At 36.7% G+C, this 20,775-nt stretch overlaps 3 protein-coding genes across 5 annotated transcripts; 1 reads left to right on the forward strand and 2 right to left on the reverse strand.

Moving 5' to 3' along the window:
- Positions 1 to 5,677: 5,677 nt before the first annotated feature.
- LOC121751228 (F-box/LRR-repeat protein 13-like) lies at positions 5,678 to 7,471 on the reverse strand. Its single transcript, XM_042145938.1, has 3 exons — positions 7,367 to 7,471; positions 6,173 to 7,058; positions 5,678 to 6,064 (listed from the first exon to the last, which is right to left on the reverse strand). The coding sequence occupies exons 2-3, from the start codon at positions 7,055 to 7,057 to the stop codon at positions 5,810 to 5,812; spliced, it is 1,140 nt and encodes a 379-aa protein (XP_042001872.1). The 5' UTR covers position 7,058; positions 7,367 to 7,471; the 3' UTR covers positions 5,678 to 5,809.
- A 2,271-nt stretch (positions 7,472 to 9,742) lies between these two features.
- LOC121750260 lies at positions 9,743 to 12,342 on the reverse strand. Of its 2 annotated transcripts, none has more exons than XM_042144766.1 (7): positions 12,194 to 12,342; positions 11,338 to 11,670; positions 10,766 to 10,910; positions 10,515 to 10,654; positions 10,299 to 10,361; positions 10,144 to 10,212; positions 9,743 to 10,044 (listed from the first exon to the last, which is right to left on the reverse strand). In XM_042144766.1, exons 2-7 carry the CDS (start codon positions 11,509 to 11,511, stop codon positions 9,985 to 9,987), a joined length of 651 nt encoding a protein of 216 aa, XP_042000700.1. In that variant the 5' UTR covers positions 11,512 to 11,670; positions 12,194 to 12,342; the 3' UTR covers positions 9,743 to 9,984. The 2 variants fall into 2 exon arrangements, with proteins under 2 accessions (XP_042000700.1, XP_042000701.1); XM_042144767.1 differs by lacking the exon at positions 12,194 to 12,342 and adding an exon at positions 12,017 to 12,118.
- A 4,321-nt stretch (positions 12,343 to 16,663) lies between these two features.
- Positions 16,664 to 20,666, forward strand: LOC121752954. Of its 2 annotated transcripts, XM_042148062.1 has the most exons (3): positions 16,664 to 17,001; positions 17,144 to 17,218; positions 17,509 to 20,666. In XM_042148062.1, the coding sequence occupies exon 3, from the start codon at positions 17,536 to 17,538 to the stop codon at positions 20,554 to 20,556; it is 3,021 nt and encodes a 1,006-aa protein (XP_042003996.1). In that variant the 5' UTR covers positions 16,664 to 17,001; positions 17,144 to 17,218; positions 17,509 to 17,535; the 3' UTR covers positions 20,557 to 20,666. The 2 variants fall into 2 exon arrangements, with proteins under 2 accessions (XP_042003996.1, XP_042003995.1); XM_042148061.1 differs by lacking the exon at positions 17,144 to 17,218 and having other exon boundaries at positions 16,665 to 17,001.
- Positions 20,667 to 20,775: the final 109 nt, after the last annotated feature.

Genomic DNA, 20,775 nt, shown 5'->3' on the forward strand with positions numbered 1-20,775 from the left:
TTCAATTAAATTAATAACTTAACATACTTGAAGATTCTTTATGATATTAGAGATTATTCTTAAAATAAATTATTAGCTTTAAATATTTAGAAATAAAAGGTACTATAGAAAATTGTATTAAACAAGAAAGACGTAAAACATAAATATTAAAGACAAAAAAATACATATGTATATATATTCAATATCATGATCATAATCTATAAGTATTTTAATTTGTAAATATAATTGAATTTTATTGTGTTTTTTAGTGTTCAAATAAAAAATATTCCATAATGAAAATAAATAGTAGTACTCAGTATATCTTAAAAAAGGAAGAGAAAATACACAATTTATACAAAAATAAAAATATTATTAAAAATAAAAGAAAAAGATATGTAGAAATTTTGACTTACCAATTTTTGATCAGTTGAAAAATGTCGGTAAAATTATTTTTAAAAGCGGTAAGATTCACAATTACTAAGGCCATCCACAACGCTGTTTCTATACCGTTCCTATACCGTTCCTTAAACCACTATTTGAGGGCCCCACTGTACTTTTTTACTCCATTCCTTAACTAAGGAACGGAACCTGCAACCCTCCGTTCCTTAACCGTTCCTTAAATTACTATTCATTCAATTTCATTTTTTTTTATTTCCAACCCAATTCAAGTTAAATAAACACACTTTATTAAAAAACAAACACACTTTATTAAAAAACACACAACATTAAAAAAAATTACAACTTAAACTTAAAAAAATAAAAAGCACACAATTAAAATCCTAAAAAAATAAAAAGCACACAATAAAAATCCTAAAAAATTTGGGAGAAGGAAACGGCGACGGAAGTACGTATCTCCCCAAACCGGGTTATCGCAGAAGTAGTCGCGTACTAACCTTGCGGCGGCTTCCTCCCGGTTACGATGGATGTACGTACGGGAGCGTCGTTGGGGCGGCGCGGCTTCTTCCGCCTCCCGTCGTCGATCTTCTTCAAGTGATTGTTCTAATATTTGACGCATTTGTTCATAAGGATCCATTAGTTCGATTAAATTTGGGAGAAGGAAAATAGAGTTGATTTGAGATGAAATTTGGGGTGGAAATAGAGAGGAATAGATGTGTGTTTGTGATTGAAATGAGTATGAAATATGAGTATTTATAGAGTAAATAAATAAAATAAAAAATAAAAAAATAATAAAAAACGGATATAAAAAAACGGTCTCATTACCGTTGCTAAAATAAAAAATAAAAAATAATAAAAAACGGATATAAAAAAACGGTCTCATTACCGTTGCAATTTTTTTTTTATTATTAAATTTGAATTAAAAAAAATGAATTATTGCGTCACCGGACGAAGCCCACTCGCGGGGCAGCGAGTGGGCTTCACGCGTCGAATGGGAGGCAGCCACGTCGCCTCGGCGCGTGGCGGAACGTTCCGTTCCGCGTTCCTCCGGAACGAAACGCGGCACGGCATAGGAATGGCGACGGCACGGAACGGCGACGGAACGCATCCCGCAACGCGTGCCGCCGCGGAACCGTTCCGCCGGAACGACATAGGAACCGCAACGGCACAGCGTTGCGGGTGCCCTAAAGCTCCTATAAAGAATAAAGTAATAGTACTAGCATAGTAAAGCCATCCACAACGCTGTTCCTATACCGTTTCTAAACCGTTCCTTAAACCACTATTTGAGGGCCCCACTGTACTTATTTACTCCATTCCTTAACTAAGGAACGGAACCTGCAACCCTCCGTTTCTTATCCGTTCCTTAACCGTTCCTTAAATTACTATTCATTCAATTTCATTTTTTATTTTTATTTTTATTTCCAACCCAATTCAATTTAAATAAACACACTTTAATAAAAAACAAACACACTTTATTAAAAATCACACAACATTAAAAAAATTAAAACTTAAACTTAAAAAAAACAAAAAAAAAACACACTTCAACGTGGGAAAATAAAAAAAAGTACTCCGCCGGCGAATCATCCTCCGGAGGCGGTCGAGGTTTAGGGGGAGTCGGAAGGCCAAGTTGTGCTGCCATAGCAACAATTCCGTTCCACCAGGCCGTGAATTGGGCATACGAGAAGCGGGAAGGGTCCGCCATTGTGGCGGTTATGTACGCCACCATAAGTGTGTCCAAGCCTCCCCGCGAGCCCGATCCCGAGGCCGACTGGCTTGATTCGCCTAAGCCCTTCCTCGCTCTAGCCGCCCTCGCTCGTAGAGATTGAATATGAAAATTGGAGAGGAAATGATGTTGGTTGTGTGAAATGAGAATGAAGTAGGAGTATTTATAGAATAAGAAAATAAAAATAAATAAATAAAATAAAAAAGTTAAAAAAACGGTAATATTACCGTTATAAAAAAAATTTAATTGGGTCCTTCCTAATTATTTATTGTAATTTAATTGGGTCAATGATGTTGCTTGATTCGCCTCAGCCCTTCCTAATTATTTATTGTAATTTTTTTAAAATGAATGCGTCAATCACGGAGAGAGTACTACTTATTTCTATTTGTAAGTTAATTGGGTCCAACAGAATTTGTGGAGAAATTGTTAGAGCATCCACAACCGTGCTCTTGCCAGCGGCACGGTTGTGGGCCCGGGCGGTACTATTCATGCCTGCTCTCTGGCAAGAGCACAACACCCACAACTGTGCTCTTCCGCAAGGACGAGCACAATTAATATAAAATTCATTTAAACAAAAACATTTCCATAATATTAAAATCCATTTAAAAACCACAATAAATATTACAAATTACAAATAAAATTAAAAAATACATAATTAAAATCCTAAAAATTAAAAATTACATAATTAAACTCCTTAAAATTAAAAATTACATAATTAAAATCCTAAAAATTAAAAATTACATAATTAAACTCCTAATAAGACTACGCATCCGGCGGGATCAACCCCAATTGTTTTTGGAGACCTTTTATCACGGTCTCGTGCGTTTCAAGTTGCGTGGGGGTCATAGATGACCTATCGGCCATATTGAGTTGGCTTAAGAGCATCCACAGCGAGTTGTTCGGGGGTGGCACATAGGGAACGGGAGCGGCTTCGGGAGTCGAGCCGCGACGACGGTTGGCCGCCGCCTTCTTCCTTCCTTGGGGGCGGCGTTGGGAACCGCTCGGTCCGGCGTCGGGGCTACCCAAGTTAGCTCCGGCGAGTTGGCTAGCCACTTCTTCCGAGCCGGAGTCGGATAGGGCTACCGACCTTGATCGTTTGGAGGAGCCGCTAGAGGAGGATGTTATGCCTCCCTTATACTTCGGGTGCGTCGTCTCCTGCCAAACGTTAAGATATTTGAACGACTTACCGTTCATGGATTGGTAGGTGCTCAGCGCGGCGGTGATGATGTCGACCTCGCTTCGGCCGCTCCCGACATTCCGGGACTCCTGGATGAAATAGCCGTTGAACTTGCCAATTTCTTCGTTGGCTCGGCCGATGCAGTTGCGCACCATACTCTCGTTGCGCTCGATTGTTCCCGGCGGCCGGTTTGCATTGTACCGGCTAGAGACGCGCCACCAAAAGTGATCGCCGGATTGGTTCGTTCCAACCACCGCATCTTCGGAGATTTTCAAGTACGCCTTGAACAATCTTTCTATCTCCGCCGGTGAGTACGGTGTGCGGACACCGGCGCGAGATGGAGGAGTCGGCATTTGGGAAGGGGCGCGAGGCCTAGGCTCCGGTGTCCACCCGTAGCGCCCATCGGAGGCACCTTGATCGTCGATTGGGTATGGCCGGTAGCCACCCGGAACGCCCGAATCTTGGTTGAGAGGAGAGGCCGAATATTCCATTTCCGGACTAGGAAACGGTTGTGAACCGAACCATTCGGGGTTCCAACCGTGGGAGCCCGAAGGGTTATCGTCTTGGCCGGACATAGTGATGTTGTAGGGTATATAATCTAATTCATTAATTTGATCCAACCTTGGAGCGAAAGAAATAATTCTATGTAATCTAATTCTAAAATACTTTTTTTTTTTTTATCTATTATAAGTAGCAATGAATGAGACAATTAATTCCACAAACAAGAAGAATTTTGATATCCTCTAAAACATTTATTGTAATGGGAAATTCTTCTTCTGGTAAGCAATTACAGTTTGCATTGATTGATTGTTTACTTTTCAAAGGCATATTTATGAAGTAGTACAATTTGCAGAAATTTATATTGATGGTGGAGAGTGAATGTGGATGGGAGAAGAGTGTTGAAAGCGTGATGAAGAAATACTATGGCATGTATATTTGAAGTGTATTTATAGAGTGTTAAAAGGATTGAATGATGTGAGTGAGTGTGTGTAGGAGTAGAGTGTTACAGAATGGGTAATAGTGATTTGATGGGGCGCGTTGATCCAAGTGCAATAATTTTGGTTTGGTGGAAATATGATCCAAGTAGAGTGGTGAGAATGTTGCGGAGAGCAGGAAGATCTGTCGAGGACCCTATCACATACACATAGCCTACATTCACTCATGCTACTCCACCATGTTATCAATTTATTTCTACTTACATACACATAGCCTACATTGAATACTGAGATTAGATATCCATATAAGCCAAATACATTTACGATTCTAAATTTTATTAATAAATACTACCTTCGTCCCTCGAATATTGACACACTTTGACCCGCCACGAGTTTTTAAAAATATAATGGAAAGTGAGTTGAAAAAGTTGGTGGGATGTGAGTCCATAATTTTAAAGTATTAGTTTTATAATAAAATGTGAGTAAGAATGAGTTAGTGAAATATGTGGTCCACTACCAAAAATGGTAAAAAGTGAAGTGTGCTAAACTTTCAGTGATGGACGGAAATGGTAACCTGTGTCAAACTTTCAGGGACGTAGGTAGTAAATGTTTTACTCGTTCATGAATAATCCCATTTTCCTATTTTGAACATCTATTAAAACTAGTCTTCATGATAAATTTTCTATTTTCTCATTTTCACCAAATACTTCAGTAACTTTTTATTTATCTCTCTTTCATTTTCCCCCAATTTTATGTCAAAACATATATCATCAATTAAGACTATTTTTTGCATTTTTGGTTTTGTAATAATGTTGTAGAAGAAAGGCTTGAATTTAGAATTTTTATTTATCAACCAATTATTATTTACCATTTTGATTCTTAGGTTATATAGTCATATAATGTCAGCTAGCTAGGTGTCAGCAAAGGTTACCAATCTAATAAGAGCATCTTAAAAAAAAGGTAAATAATATTTACCTTCTTTTTAGAAAAAAATATTCTCTCAAGAGGAAAGGTTTTTTAGAAAATATTATACAATTTTTTATTTTGAAGAGGTATTTTTACCTCTTCATCATTGGAGTTAAAATCTTATAACTATCATATTTGTCTTTTTTCCATAAAAAATCATTCTCTAAGAAGGACGATATTTGAGAAGATACTATATATATTTATGTCTGGAATGTAATCTTGTACTATTATTTTTTTATTTTAAAAAATAATTTACCTCTCCATATACCTTTTCTCTCTGGAGTTTGTTACTTTTAAGAAGAGTTATTTCTTTTTCTAAGAATGTAAATAGATGATATGCCTTTTTTTCTTGGAATGCTCTAAAGTCCTACGCTCTCTCTCTCTCTATCTATAAAAAAATATATCTATGCAACTCTTTCGTAAGAGTCTTGAGTCACTATAATATACTTTATATATGATATAATGTATAAAGAGATTTAAAATAAATAAGCTCTGAAATCAAATACAAACAATCTTAAAAACTAATACGTCAAAAGTAAACAAATCAAATCCAAGGGAAAATGCATTTAAAAAAAAATCATAGTTCCGAATCAACAATGGTCCCCTATTGTTGAAGTGAAAATATCTTACCAACTAAGTTGCATTATATTGGTGTACCAATTGTTTTAAGGAGTTTTGATAGTCGTACATTTCTTCGTCAGTCATGTGTTCAATATCAAATAAATTAGGAGAAAGCTCCACCTCGCAGTTCAAAGTCCTTGTCAAATAGTTTATTACACTCGGACACACTATGAGACTTGTATAACGTCCTTTCATCACTTTGAGACATTTCATGTTGGGAAATGGAATAGGAGTTTGGTCAGAGAAACCAAATTCGCGTTGGAGAATCTATCAATTTCAATCAACCCAAACATACATGTAAGCAACAAACACACTAGCTAGTTATTAGTAAGTATATATATGCAGATGAGGAGGGAGGGAGAGAGAGAAATGTACCTGCAGAGTGTTGGAAGTCAATGAAACAGCAGAGGCATTCCCAAATTGGTGAAGCATAGTAAGACAGTTGGTATTGAAAACCTGGTCAATGTCTAAATAGACTTGTTCCAAGATTGGGAGATTCACCTTGGCACATTCCCAAGCAGCTAAACACTTGTATGTAAATGAGGTAAGCAATGGGGCAGAGATTTCTTCCATATTTAAATAATAATTCTCGATTTCAAGAAGTCTAAGCTTTGGAGCCTTTATAACAACGAGGCCATCACACACAAAACTAGTGAGAGTAAGCTTCTCCAGCTCCGGAAGGGCGGAAAAGGGGTCCATCCTATGGTGATCATTGGCGAAGACCAAAACGATGGTGTGAAGATGAAGGGTTTTCAAATACGGTAAAGATAAGCGTCCAGGTAGTTTAACCGGGCAGAACAAATCCCTGATCTCGAGCTCACGTAGCGTGTTGCAGGTGAGAAACGCTGGCGGAAGCCTGAGTTTGCGGTAGGTGGGCCAGTGGAGGCGGATGGATTGAACGCCGTGATTGATGGCGTAGAGCACGCATTCCTCCAAGAATTCCCGGTCAACTCCGCATGGAAATTGTGGAACGGGGGTAGGGCCGTCGAATAAGAGGTGGAAGTCGTGGACGGCGGCTGCGGCGTCACGGTGAGATAGCAACTGGGAAACAAAGGTAGAGTGGATGGTAAAATCTTGTAAGTGGATGCGGAAGGGAGTGGTGGCGGGACGGAAGTGGAAGCGGAGGCCGGGGAGGGAACGCCACAGGTTTTTCCAGAGAATCATGCTTGTTTTAACCGCTTCATATATGTCGATTTTATCGAGGATGAGTAGAAGAATGCCATCAGGGAGTTGGCTAATCAGATCTTCCTCTTCCTGCATTCTATGATACAAATAAAATTCACTTTAGAAAAACTAGAACTCCTTGTATTCCTTTTTGCTCCTTTTTTTTAGCGAAAGACAAAACATTTAATCACTCTCACTTTATTCCATCATTTACTCTACTCTCTCTTATATTTCCTACTTGTTACTCGTTTCCCATGTAAACATTGAGTATAGAATTTGTAATTTGCATTAGCCACTTATACATTAAATACTGAGATCCCATTTTTGGGTTGAATTGACCTCCAACCATACTCCATTTGCAAATAAATCCTTTTTTTATTTTCGTATAGAGGCAAGAAGACGTACCTTATTTAGTGATTTATGAAGAATGGTTGGCGGAAGATATCGTCTGAAGCCGAGAAAGAAAACGATAAAGGAAGAGGAAGAAGTTCAGTATTCATTAGGTTTAGGTTTAGGTATTTAATTGTGGTTAATGGGTTGGGCTTATAATTATACTCTACAAGTATTTAATAGTCAAATAAAATTCATCTTCTATTAATTCATCCACACTACATACAATGTATATGTATAAAAATATATAAGCAGAGAGTGGGATGGAGAGGCGGATGCAAATTTTATACATCGCAAAACCTGAAACCTAATCGTCATCAGATTCTATAAATTTAATTGTGATTGGGCCCAATAGCTCAATTTATTAATGTAGACCAGGCCCAACTCTTTTTCTTCTTTATTGACAGAAACGTCATTTTAATTTAAAAAAGTCATGTTTTATATTAATGGAAATTTGAATTAAAACTATGTCTAGTTGGTAGTTGAAATTTGAACAGCGAGCGCTGGTGGTGTGCCGATTGAGAGGTGGTGTTGCGGTGGGATAGGGAAACCTAAAGTTTGTAACTTTTTATATCATACTACTATTACTCCTATAATATACTATTAAGTAAGATTTTAATTGATTAGGAAAAGATTATGATTGATTAATTTTCACATGTTCCCTCTTATTCGAAGATTTTGCAGAATAATTGCTTGGCTACATGTTAGTAAGTTTTCCATATTTAGGCTCTTATATTAAGCAGCAACTGATTTATTTATTCATTAAAATTCATAAAGTTGTTTTATATTATTTCTGCAGTTTTTGAAATGAAAACTATAAATGTTACTGTTTTATTAAATAAATTTAATTGTTATATTGAATAACATTCCATGTGCGAATTAATGTGTGGAGGCGGGGCATCACATAACCAACAAAGACACGATCCCAGTTAATTCAATTATATTCCCAAAATAAGAGCAAAACAATGTTTTACTCAAAAAATTCACCATGGTTCCTTTAGCAAAATGAGAGTAGCTATTTAGATATAGTTCTTACAATAATCTCCAACAAATTTTAAAGTATTTTCCTCTAAATTTCTCCGTTTCCCAAACAATAATTATTAATTATATTAAATTAAGTTTTAGTGTATTTTAAATTTATTTATTTATTTGCCTTTAGAATAGAAAGTTACGATTGATTGCAATAACAAAAATAATTAGGTATGATAGTTTATTATACGAAATCATTATATAACAATTAATTCTAATATTTTTGTGTAGGTTATGGGAATGGAATCATTGGATGCTCAAAAAGTGTTAATGGAGTTGTTGTAAATTCAATTCTTTTTAGTTTGATTAAAAATGAAGGTATTTATAAAAAAATTATTGTATAAATCAATAGTAATAAAATATTATTCTTAACTTTTTTTGTCAATTATATTTGTATTTATGTTTTTTTTCAATAACAAAAACTATCGATTTCTTGATTTGTTTATTTATTTGTATTTGTAAATTGCTATTGTTAAGCCAACAAATAAGTGTGTTGATATGATGATAAAAAAAATTATGAGAAAAATAATAAAATTCACATTTTTTCTAATAAAATTTTAAAATTTAGCTATGTTGAAATCATATTTTTATGTTTAGTCCCGACTTTTATGGAGTATAATAAATTCACTTTTTCGCTCCCATGCATATTTTTTCCCGTTTTTTTATTAAATATTAAAATGTAATCTACATGTTTGTTGTTGGTTTGTTTTGCAAAATTGATGGACTATATACCTTATAGGAATATGATATGTTACATCCATATAAAATAAAAAAAGTCAATAACGTTTTTAAATATATTCAAACAAACTAGTAAAATCAAACGAACAACGCTAAAAGTGCATCAATGATAGTGATGTTCACATAAATTGCACGTGTAGTATAACATACCGAGTATCATATATGTAGCATACCATGTCACATCACGTGATTAAAAAATATTAGAAATAATTATTAGGTGCATACATATATGAGCACTCCCGTATGCTATAAGTAGTACTCCCTCCGTCCCAAGCTACTCGCACTTATTTCCTTTTTGGGCGTCCCAAGTTACTTGCACTCTTTCCATTTTTAGTAAAAATTTTCACCTACAGCCGTCATTTTTGACTTTCCTATACACTCATTCCTTAATCTCCGTGCCGAAAAGGAAAGGAGCGAGTAGCCCGGGACGGAGGGAGTATGTAAATACTTCTCCCGTCGTATTACAATTGAATCGCTTTTGGGGGGTTAACTTGATTAATAATATCAATGGGCTTTTGAATCGCTTTATGTGGGTTAACTTGATTAATATCTTTATGCAATGGCTTTCTGTGGTTAACAGCAGACTCTATTAAGACGTGCATATTAAGATAGACCAACACAACCTAAAAAGAAAGATATGAAGGTGTATGATAGTGGAGTATAATTTATATTGACTAAACAAACCAAACCAAACCAAACCAAACCCCCTATTGCATGGTTAGTACAATCCACACTCATGCACACCTTTTCTCTACATCAGCAGTGCTAGTGAATAATTAGAGGAGGTTAAACTAAAAAGCTAGGGTCTATTAGAGTAGATTACCTACTAAATACATACTATCCATATATCATCAATCTTTGCCAACTCACTCAAGTCTCTTGGCCGCACGAATAAACTCCACAATCACTTGTACCTCGTCTACTTTCTGTAGAAGCAGCAAACGCTTCGAAGAATTACATCTTTTTGCCATAGAATATGTAACATGACTATAATTTTTGCAAAGTGTGAGTGCAAAAGAGGAGACCTGCGAATAAAAATGCTGCTGGACAGCTTTGATGAGTTGTTCCTTAGTAGGGTGAGAGCTGATATTGGCCTGCATATACAATTTTAGAAGAACAAATTAACATTGGAAAATGACATCAACTACAAAGGAAAGGAAGATTGATGAATAAAACCCACGATGTGGAAGCTTCGACAATATCTCCATAATGATCCAGTCCCGAGCTTTGCCAGATTAACTCTCTGAAATGTTTACACGAATATTATATCCAGTTCAAGAATTTCCAGTTGCAACATTTCCTCACTCGTATTCAAGTAATCACATGAACATGTAGACATGCTGATCCAGAACTCTGTTAGAAAACAAAAATTGGTATCATATGGTATTGTGATTACCAATTGTGTTGCGCGAAAATTGGACTGAACCTCTCTGCAACTGCTGTGGTTCATCGACTTTGTTGTTGCTACGGATGGAGACCACTGCATATTATACCTAATTTTAGGCTTGTTTATCTTGCTTAAGTGAAGCCCATAAGCTGTTTCAAAGAAAAAAAGACAAAGTTCTCTAAGCTACATTATAAACCAGATATTGAAGGCAAACACCAAAAACAGAATGTAGCGCTGTAGTGATATTTAAGGCAACTCACAGAAGCGGCGATGGTTTTCCCCCATATCAGAGCCACTGCTTGAATCATCAAAATCATATTCATCGTCTTCTTGAATTCCAGTAGGCGGTTCTAATACACTAAGAGCATTCCTCTGAAGCTTGACCTCAACACCATTCTTCAGTACCTGATCATGTCAAGGACCTTAGCAAGAACACGAATGTATAGAAATACAAAGTGAAAGTAGCTGGAATTGGTTTCAGGCCAAAAAAAAGGAGAGAAAAGAGTTACCGTATGAACAGTAAAGCTCAATGATGAGACTCAACTCATTAAAGAAGCAGAGTCATTTGATTCCTTATCTTCATCTCATATTAGGCAGGCTTGTTTAGAACTTTTTAGAAACAGACTTATCAAGCAATGATCTGATCGACTCGTTTATAAACCGAAAGAAGGACATGGAATATGTACTTGTAATTGAAAAGTGAAGCGTGGAGCATATCAAGCATTCTACATTACACAAATTAATTTTCCTGGAAATGTATAAGTAATAGTGGAGTAGCAGATAGTAATAAAATAAAGGGAAAGAGGATAAAAGATAGAGAAAAAAGGAGTACCAGCCAATGCCAACCACCAAGACCAACGGCTTTCTTGACCACTCCTTGCAAACCCACCAAAACGCTCTTTGTTCTGTTATTCCCTGTCACAATAACCTTTGTATGCCTGGGAAGAACGGCTAGCTCTTCCTCACAGCTTTCATCGCGGAAATCAGATAAAGGGCATGACTCCATAGCCAGCCTCAAGCCTAATTACTGGAACCGCCGGATATCATTACAATAAATCTCTCTTGTGTTTACTCTTGTTACAACTTACAATCAACACTTGCTGAATTGGGCCACAACTAAGAGCAAACAAACTGCAGGCAGAAACTTGGAGCTCTGAACAAATTCCTGACACACAAGAAAAATCTATGGAGTGAGTCATAAATACACAAGTTGCATATGAGTTGAAGAATTTTCATGGAATTGACATGTACAGGTTGTGGGGATTTTAAATACTCCTAGAGCATTCAATCTCATATGATTCACGGGCTTAGTTAGCTCACATTAAATGAAATCAATTTCATTGTTTTTCAGAATAAAAATATCTTTTTCTCTCACACACGCGCGCACACACACACACACACATAATTGATTTATGAAATCACGCTCGGCAACATCTGCATTTCCAACAGAATAGAAGCTACTCGAAAAATCAAGTGATCGCGTATAGACAGAAATGAAAGTCAAGCAACACCTCAGACAATTGAAAGTTAAGCATTGATACTAGTAACCTTGAAGTCGACAACTCCAATGCCGTTGAATTGAAGTACATTAATCAAAAAGAAGAAACAAAACTTGATTTAGCACTTAAAAATATGAGAAATTAGGAAACTTGAACTTTGCTCATTAAATTCGCAAAACCCAGCCTTACCAGCTCCAACGGACAATGGCAATCGACGACGACTAGAATCAGCATACAAAAAAAACAAAAATGGAAGGGGGGGGGGAGCAATCAAATTTGAAGCAATGTGTGTGTGTGAGAGAGAGAGAGAGAGCGCAGGCAGCAAACTGCCGTGTGAATGTGGATTTGGAAGCGACCTGCTACTGCTAAATTGCAGTGATTTGTACGGCCGCTGCTTCTAATTTTGTCGTAACTTTCATACCGGCTGAGCCGGTAGTGGGTCGGAATGGATCCGTTTACATTTTATGAAGTAAAGATACCTTTTCTCAAATCTTAAATAGTAAAGGATAGAAGCTAAATTAAAAAGATAAATAAAATAATTAACTTTTTACATTTTAAAAAGTAAAGATACATTTTCAAAATGAAAGAATATATAATATCTCTCCAATACCTTTTCTTTGGAACATAAAATTTTATAAAAAATAGGTAAATATGATAATTATTTCTCTTTACCTCTCCATTTACTCTCCATGCTATAAGACATTAGGCTATTACTCCCTAAATTATTACCCTTCTCTACAAATCGGAGTAATTTTTTTATTCCTAAATTATTACCCTTCTTTACCACTAAAAAGCCTTTTCATTTTTTCCTTTTTTAATTTTTCTTATTTTATTCTATTTGCCTAATATGAAAAATAAAACTACTTAGAATCAGGTGTCATACAAGGAAATGAAATGATCATCTTATTTGAAATAGAGGAAATAATAAATTTGCTCATTTGGGCGATTCTTGCATGCTCATTGTAGCAGTATACAATCTCTACTACGAAGCATGTCGAGAAAACCATGTTATATACTCAATTACATAGAGTAGTTGATGGTAGTCATTGAATTTCGTGTACGGTATTAAATATTGGATATGTAATAGTACTACCTTCGTCCTTAATAGGAATTCATATTTGATTTTATGCGAGAAGAAATGTAATAGAAAGTGAGTTGAAAAAGTTAAAGAATATGAATCTCACTTTTATATGTTTCATCTGTCACATTTAAGATGTCCATATTTTTAAATGACACATGATTTTAGGTGAAGTAGTTAGATATGATAAGAAAAAAAAAAGTGATCGAATATTTTAATGAGGACGAGAGAGAGGAGAGAGACATTTAATTTGTTTCTAAATATGAAAAGTGAACGTCTCGAATTAGACAAACTAAAATGAAAAGATGAATAATTTGAATGAGATAAATAGAGTATGAATTTCATAATGAGCTTACTTATTATTTATTGTAAAAGTAAAGTCTTATTATAGGACGGATTAAATGACATAATGAATTAGTGTCTCATTTTCCGAAAGTTCGAATTTTCATTTGCAATATTGGATGGATATCATCAGTTGCAATTTGATGGTCTGCTCAAATGGGCCGAGCCCAGTACAATGGCCAATGCTATGTCTTTAAATAAGCTTGATAGATTTTTTATACTATTTCTCACTATTTAATTTAGATAGATGTCTACACTTAGTGTTTTTTATATGTAATTAGTCGTTTTTGAAAAAAATGTTTATTGAATTTAACTGGAAAAAATAAAAAATTTCAGATAAGATTTTCCAATGAAAATATAAATGTTAATATAAATACTTAAAAATGAAATGGTGGGCGGAAAAAGAGGATAAGTGATAATCAGGCTGCCTCCCAAGAAGAAACAAAGAGAGGGTAGTGCCCAATAATAATAATAATATTAATATTATGGCCCAGTACGGTCAGACACCCATACCATACAAAGTGTCACACTCAATTGTAGTGTGGAAATAAAACAAGTTCTAAGAAAATATCTACTTATATATTTTAAATCGAGGTGAAAGTATTAGTTGAAGGATAAGCACTGGTTAATGATTATTTAGGTGTATTAGAGGTATTGGTCAATGATATTTGGTTGCTTAAATAAGTGGTAAATTTTAATGCTAAGCTCTATTGATAATTTGATATTATGAATTAGAGTGATTGAAATGGGAAAGCTGAGAATATGGGCCTCATTATTAGTAGTGAAAATATTTTGAGCACTTTCCAGATGGATTCCAGTGCATGCACTTGCAACCCAATATTTATTACTCCACTATCAAGTAGATGAAGGTTATTATAGTCACTACACTAACTGAAAAATTTAATGGGTTCGTCAAAAGTTCAAAACTTGAATTTTTGTGTTTATAATTGGACCGTTTACTTATCTAAATGATGAGAGATTTCCCATCAATCAAGCACTTTAATTTTTGTTTCTTCGGTTTCAAAACTTTTTGGGACAACACAATTTATTTGATCACCTTTCCCCGCCAATTATGCTTAAGCCACACCATCTTTTTTTTTCATTTAATCAGTATTTTCCATATTAATTTGGCCTATATTACTTATGTAGGGTAGAGAATATTAAATTGTCTTTGTCCTTGTAACCTGCAAAACTACCAAACACTGAAAGAAATATTTGATTTGTGATAAACTTGTTTTATTAAGTTGTGGCCAATGTGCAAACTTGGATTTATTGTGGTAATATGTTTTTTGAACATATATATCCCCTAGATTTATGTACCCAACCACCCCCCAAACACTCACACACACACACGCACAAGTTTGCGTTGGAAAAAGTCTCTAAACTAAGCTACATTGTGTGAGAAATGTGTGTGAATGCATCAGAGCCGTTGTGAAGGCACATGGAGACATGTGGTATTAGCACTAGGTAACAAAGGAGTGCATTGGAGTGATGTTGAAAGATCCAAAATTAAGTATCATATAAGTCAACTCAAATCTATCTCTCATTTTGATAATGCGAACTTTCAAATTGGCATTCTCAGTTCGTTCTCACATGATATCATTCGTGTAACGTCTAAGGTATAGATAGGGAGTGATCGTTGGTACAAAGGCATAGACAATGAGCGGCTCTTACGTCTGAATCAAAGGAGGACATGAATCGACAAAAACTCGCCCGAAATATATAAGATTTCGAGGATTTGCGTATATGAGACTACATATTTGAGAACTTATTCGATGGATGATATCCATACTAACAACATGCATATTGTTCTTCTTATCTCCAATCACGAGATGAGTGATGTCATGAATGATAACTGTTAATTTTAGACTCAGGTCGTTACATTATGTAATTTATAATATATTCTCTCTTAATAGCATATCATACTATTTTTTTTAATTCATTTGGAAGTTCATAGGAATCTTGCTGTAAAGTGTAAATAATTAGGCATGTGCAATAATATTTTTGTAAGAGGACTAAACTCTTTTAGACTACACAATATATGTTCTTATTCCACATAAGTGCATATACAAATTAATGTTGAGGAGACGAAAGCTCTAAAATTAGTAGCTTAAACATTCAGAATCCTTTTACTTTTAGCAAAAATTCATAATTATTGTTTCACGCCCCACAACTAGTACTAAAACACCACTAATAATTTTGAAATATTGCTACAACATTATTGCCAAATGAAGAACTGGTGTATGATGAATATTAATGTGTAATCAATTTCCTACTGAAAGTGGACCACTTATAGAGTTGTAGTTCCCTTTAACTTAAATTTTATGAATAAGATTTCTTCAAATTCCCTTTATTTAAAAATAAATGGATGAATAAATCATGTCAAATATAAAGAGGAAAAAAGATTTTTTTTTACATAATACTATGTTTGTATGCCATAATACTCTTATTTTTATTCCGTGTTCCTTTTTAAATGACAAAAAAACGTAAGGATTTTAATCTTAAATTATACGTATAACACTTCAATGGTTTTTATCATTATATGATAAGTTGTTGAGTTAATTATAAAACATAGTACATTAGTACTCTATATTGTTTGTTTCAAATTTAATAACAAATCTTGTTGCAATCTTTTTCATAAAATAGAAAGATCTGCACAGAAAATACTAGTAGTACAATAATTAAAGAAAAGTAGAAAATAATACTAGTAATTAAATCCTAGCAAGTCTCAAAAGCATAACCAATATAACAAATAACAATAGGGATACTCCTAATTAAATTTAACGCGTAAATGTTACTGGTCCTCACGTCAATGCGTCATTTAATATTAATCCAATTTTGAATACTTAAATAATTGTCATTAGCGTTAATATATTTGTTAAATTAAGGGGATTATTAAGGGTAGCTTTCCTCGTTAACACCGTTTGCCGGCCCTATGTGTCTTTTATGGAGTAGTTACTTATTTAAGCAAAAATAAATTAAAAATATATTCAATGCTTGATCTGATATTGAGCTCTCAATTCATATGAATAAAATTGCATTCCAAAAATAAATATTAGCAGTATATATTTATCGAAATGAAAAAAGAAAATGAGGTTTTGAATCGTAGACTTTATACAGTGACAAAATGAGACATTATTTGTTACCATAGGCATGAGATTGGATTTAGGACAGGATAAAATCTTATGGGGCTCAAGGCTTACTAAATTTTACTGTATTATATTCATGTCTCCGATGAATAAGGTAAACTCCATTTTCCCAATTCTCTATCGCCATTTATAATCTTTTCATTGCTCTTCACTCCCACTTTTTCAACAACTGGGGCCTCTCGTCCTCTGTCCAATTCCGCTTACTCTTCCTTTCACAAACACTCCTTTCATCAATTTTTGCACTTATTGTCTTGGCCCTCCATATATTTATAAGCTTTGTTACATGATTTAATAGTCAAATACATTAAATACTAGGAGTAGTATTTTTTCTGGGGTTCTTAAAGATTGCTCCTTTCTGCATCGAGGAGGTGTCTGCTCTCTGCTATTTGGATTTCTGGATTTGAAGAGTTTGCGTTTTTTTGATTGAGGTAAGTAGTTCAGATCTAAATGTTGGCCTGTGACATAGGTTTATATTCTATTGGATTGAATAAGGTTTATCATATTCCTTTTAAAACTCGTGTACTTAGATCTAAATTTCTTTAATTTGAAGCTGCTTTTAATGCTTTTTAGGGATGTTGAAGGTTGGTCTTTTTCATGGAATCTAAGGGGATGAGTTTTACATCAGTGTAGCAATTGCTTGTAGAAGTAAGTTGTAACTTAGGTTTTGCTCTGTGAGTTTCTTGATGGTAAAAATATATGCTTTTGCTGTACTCAGAAAATCTTGCTTTGCACAATGTGGGAGCAGCTTTCTTTGCACTAGTTAGTTAGGTTGTTACTTTTTTATGCATTTTGCCCTTTTCCTTTCATTTTTGTGTGAAATATTTGTACATGTATGTGTTTGGCCTAACTCTTCTAGTTCATATATGAATGGCCTAATTATTGCATTCAAGATTTTGGTATTTAGATGGTGTAATCATTTTTTTGTTGTGAATTAGGTGTGCTGTTGTCCTTATTGAGAATGCATGGGATTTCAGTGTACAAGGAATTGGGTGGAATTAGAGATGGAAGAAGAGATTTCTAAGTTGGGGCCATTACCTAATACAACATCTAGGAATCTCTCATCATCTTCGTCTGCATTTTTCTCTGCAAATCAGTCTCCTTTCTTCTCCCCAAGATCATCTACTTGTCGTAAATCTGCGCAATCGGACGAACTGTGCCCTTCTGCCACCACAAATGCGGATAATGGAGATGCGAGTATGGATAACGCCAAATCAGAGCTTCTAATGAGCATCCGATACGCCTCAGTAGACGTCTGTCCTGGTGCTGAAGCATGTACGTCAAGCGATCCCTTGAAGTTGGGGACTGTTTCTTCTTCCACGGGCCTATCTGTAAGTCCCCTTTCAAGTAATGAAGTTCTGCCTCAAAATGGTTGTTCTAAGCAAAAGAGTAAAGGGAAAAGGGTTGAGAGGTCACTTGAGATTGAAGTTCCTCCGGCTTCCTATTCGTCGAATAGGCTGAGGAGCTGTGATGTTTATGTTGGCTTCTACGGCCGGAAGCCTCTGTTACTGAGGTTTGCAAACTGGCTTCGCGCTGAGTTAGAGGTTCAAGGTTTGAGCTGCTTTCTCACTGACCGCTCTAGATGCCGGAATTCTCGTAAGCACAACATTGTTGAGAAAGCTATGGATGCTTGCACGTACGGAGTTGTGATCCTGACAAAGAAGTCGTTCAGAAATCCATACACCATTGAAGAGTTGAGGTTTTTCTCGAGCAAGAAGAATTTAGTTCCTATATACTTTGATTTGGGTCCAGATGACTGCCTTGTCAGGGATATAGTCGAGAAGAGAGGAGAGGTGTGGGAAAAATACGGTGGTGAACTATGGTTACTTTATGGAGGAGTCGAGAAGGAATGGAAAGATGCATTAGGTGCCCTTTCTCGTGTTGATGAGTGGAAGCTAGAGGCTCGAGATGAGCAGTGGAGACATTGCATACTACGAGCTGTTTCTCTATTGGCATTGAGGTTAGGAAGGAGAAGTGTTGTGGATCGGATGACAAAGTGGAGAGAGAAGGCCGAGAAAGAGGAGTTCCCTTTCCCTCGAAATGAGAATTTTGTTGGTAGGAAAAAGGAGATATCCGAGCTGGAATTCATGCTTTTTGGAGATGTTAGCAGAGATGCTGAACGAGACTACTTTGAGCTCAAGGCCAGACCAAGGAGGAAGAACTTGACAATTGCGTGGGGAAGGACTAGTTCAATAGATGAGAAGCAGAGAGATAGACAAAGTGAGAGTAGTAAGCGTAAGGGGAAAGAACCAATTGAATGGAGGGAATCGGAAAAGGTAATTGAGATGCAAAACACTGAATTTTCTCAACCACAGCAGCACACAGCAAAGCCGAAGAATGGCAGAAGGAACGGAAGGAGAAGATCGTTGAAAGTTGAATATGGCAAGGGAATCGCTTGTGTATCAGGTGACTCGGGGATTGGCAAGACCGAGCTTGTTTTAGAGTATGCTTACCGGCACCATCAAAGATATAAGATGGTTCTTTGGATAGGCGGCGAAAGCAGATACATACGTCAAAACTATATGAACTTGTGGTCGTTCCTAGAGATAGATGTAGGGGTGGAGAGCTGTGCGGAGAAAACCCGGCCAAAGAGCTTCGAAGAGCAAGAGGAAGCTGCTATATCTAGAATCCGGAAGGAGCTCATGAGGAACATTCCATTTCTATTGGTGATTGACAATTTGGAGAGCGAGAAGGATTGGTGGGATCACAAACACGTAATGGACCTGCTGCCCCGGTTTGGTGGGGAGACGCACGTCATCATATGCACCCGCTTGTCCCGGATAATGAACCTCGAGCCGTTGAGGCTGTCTTACCTATCCGGTGTTGAGGCAATGGCTTTGATGCAGGGCGTCGTGAAAGATCAATCGATCAGTGAGATTGACGCGCTTCGTGTCATTGAGGAGAAACTCGGAAGGCTAACCCTGGGATTAGCCATCGTGGGAGCTATTCTCTCCGAGCTTCCTATCACGCCTAGCAGGCTTCTCGACACCATAAACAGGATGCCTTCAAAGGTTCCATCATGGACTGGTCGCGAAAACCATCCCCTGAGGCGGAACAATTTCCTCTTGCAGCTCTTCGAAGTATGCTTCTCGATATTTGACCATGCAGACGGGCCAAGGAGTCTGGCGACTCGGATGGTTCTTGCAAGTGGCTGGTTTGCCCCAGCGCCCATCCCTCTGCCCATCTTAGCCGGGGCTGCAAAGAAAATACCCGAGAAGAAACGCCACATACGGCTCTGGAGAAAGATCCTCGCGTCTTTAGCATGCGGCCTCACATCATCCTTTGCTCGAAGATCAGAAGCAGAAGCCTCTGCACTGCTGCTGAGATTCAACATGGCAAGAAACTGCACGAAACAAGGATGCATCCAGTTCAACCACCTTGTCAAGCTGTACTCGCGAAAGAGAGGGATCTCGGGCGTTCCACAGGCCATGGTCCATGCTGTCATCGCCCGGGGCTCTATGTCCCACAGCTCCGACCACATATGGGCTGCGTGTTTCCTGCTGCTCGGGTTTGGGAAGGACCCCATCGTTGTAGAGCTCAAGGTGACGCAACTGCTGCTCCTCGTCAAAGAAGTGATCCTGCCGCTTGCCGTAAGGACATTCGTCAGCTTCTCCCGCTGCAACGCTGCCATGGAGCTGCTCCGGCTGTGCACAGACGCACTGGAAGCAACGGATCAGGAACTCGTTACTCCGGTGGATAAATGGCTGGACAAGTCGCTTTGCTGGAAACCGATACAGACGAACGCACAGCTGAATCCTTGCCTGTGGCAGGATCTTACGTTGGCTCGGGCCACTGTGCTTGAGGTCAGGGCGAAGCTGATGGTGAGAGGTGGGAAATTCGACATCGGCGACGATCTGATAAGGAAGGCTGTTTACATTAGAACTTCAATATGTGGTGAGGATCATCCGGACACCATCTCGGCTCGTGACACTCTCACAAAACTCACTAGAATTATTGCCACTGTTCAAACTCATACTTCCCCCTAGATTTTATTTATTTTTCTTGCCTTCAGAGCTCATAATAGAATTATAGTAGTACAGAATTTTGAATAAGCTGCATTCTATATTCAATGGAATTTCTATGAGTTTAACTGGCATTCAGCATGATGCATTAGAAGTTTTATCCTCTCATAACTTTTGTTTTGTACTCCATAAAAGAAAAAGAAATAATAAAGTAATATTAGAAATAACTGGTTTTGAATTCTA

The sequence above is a fragment of the Salvia splendens genome, chromosome 10 (genome assembly GCF_004379255.2).
Source record: "Salvia splendens isolate huo1 chromosome 10, SspV2, whole genome shotgun sequence".
In the NCBI taxonomy this organism is placed as follows: domain Eukaryota; kingdom Viridiplantae; phylum Streptophyta; class Magnoliopsida; order Lamiales; family Lamiaceae; genus Salvia; species Salvia splendens.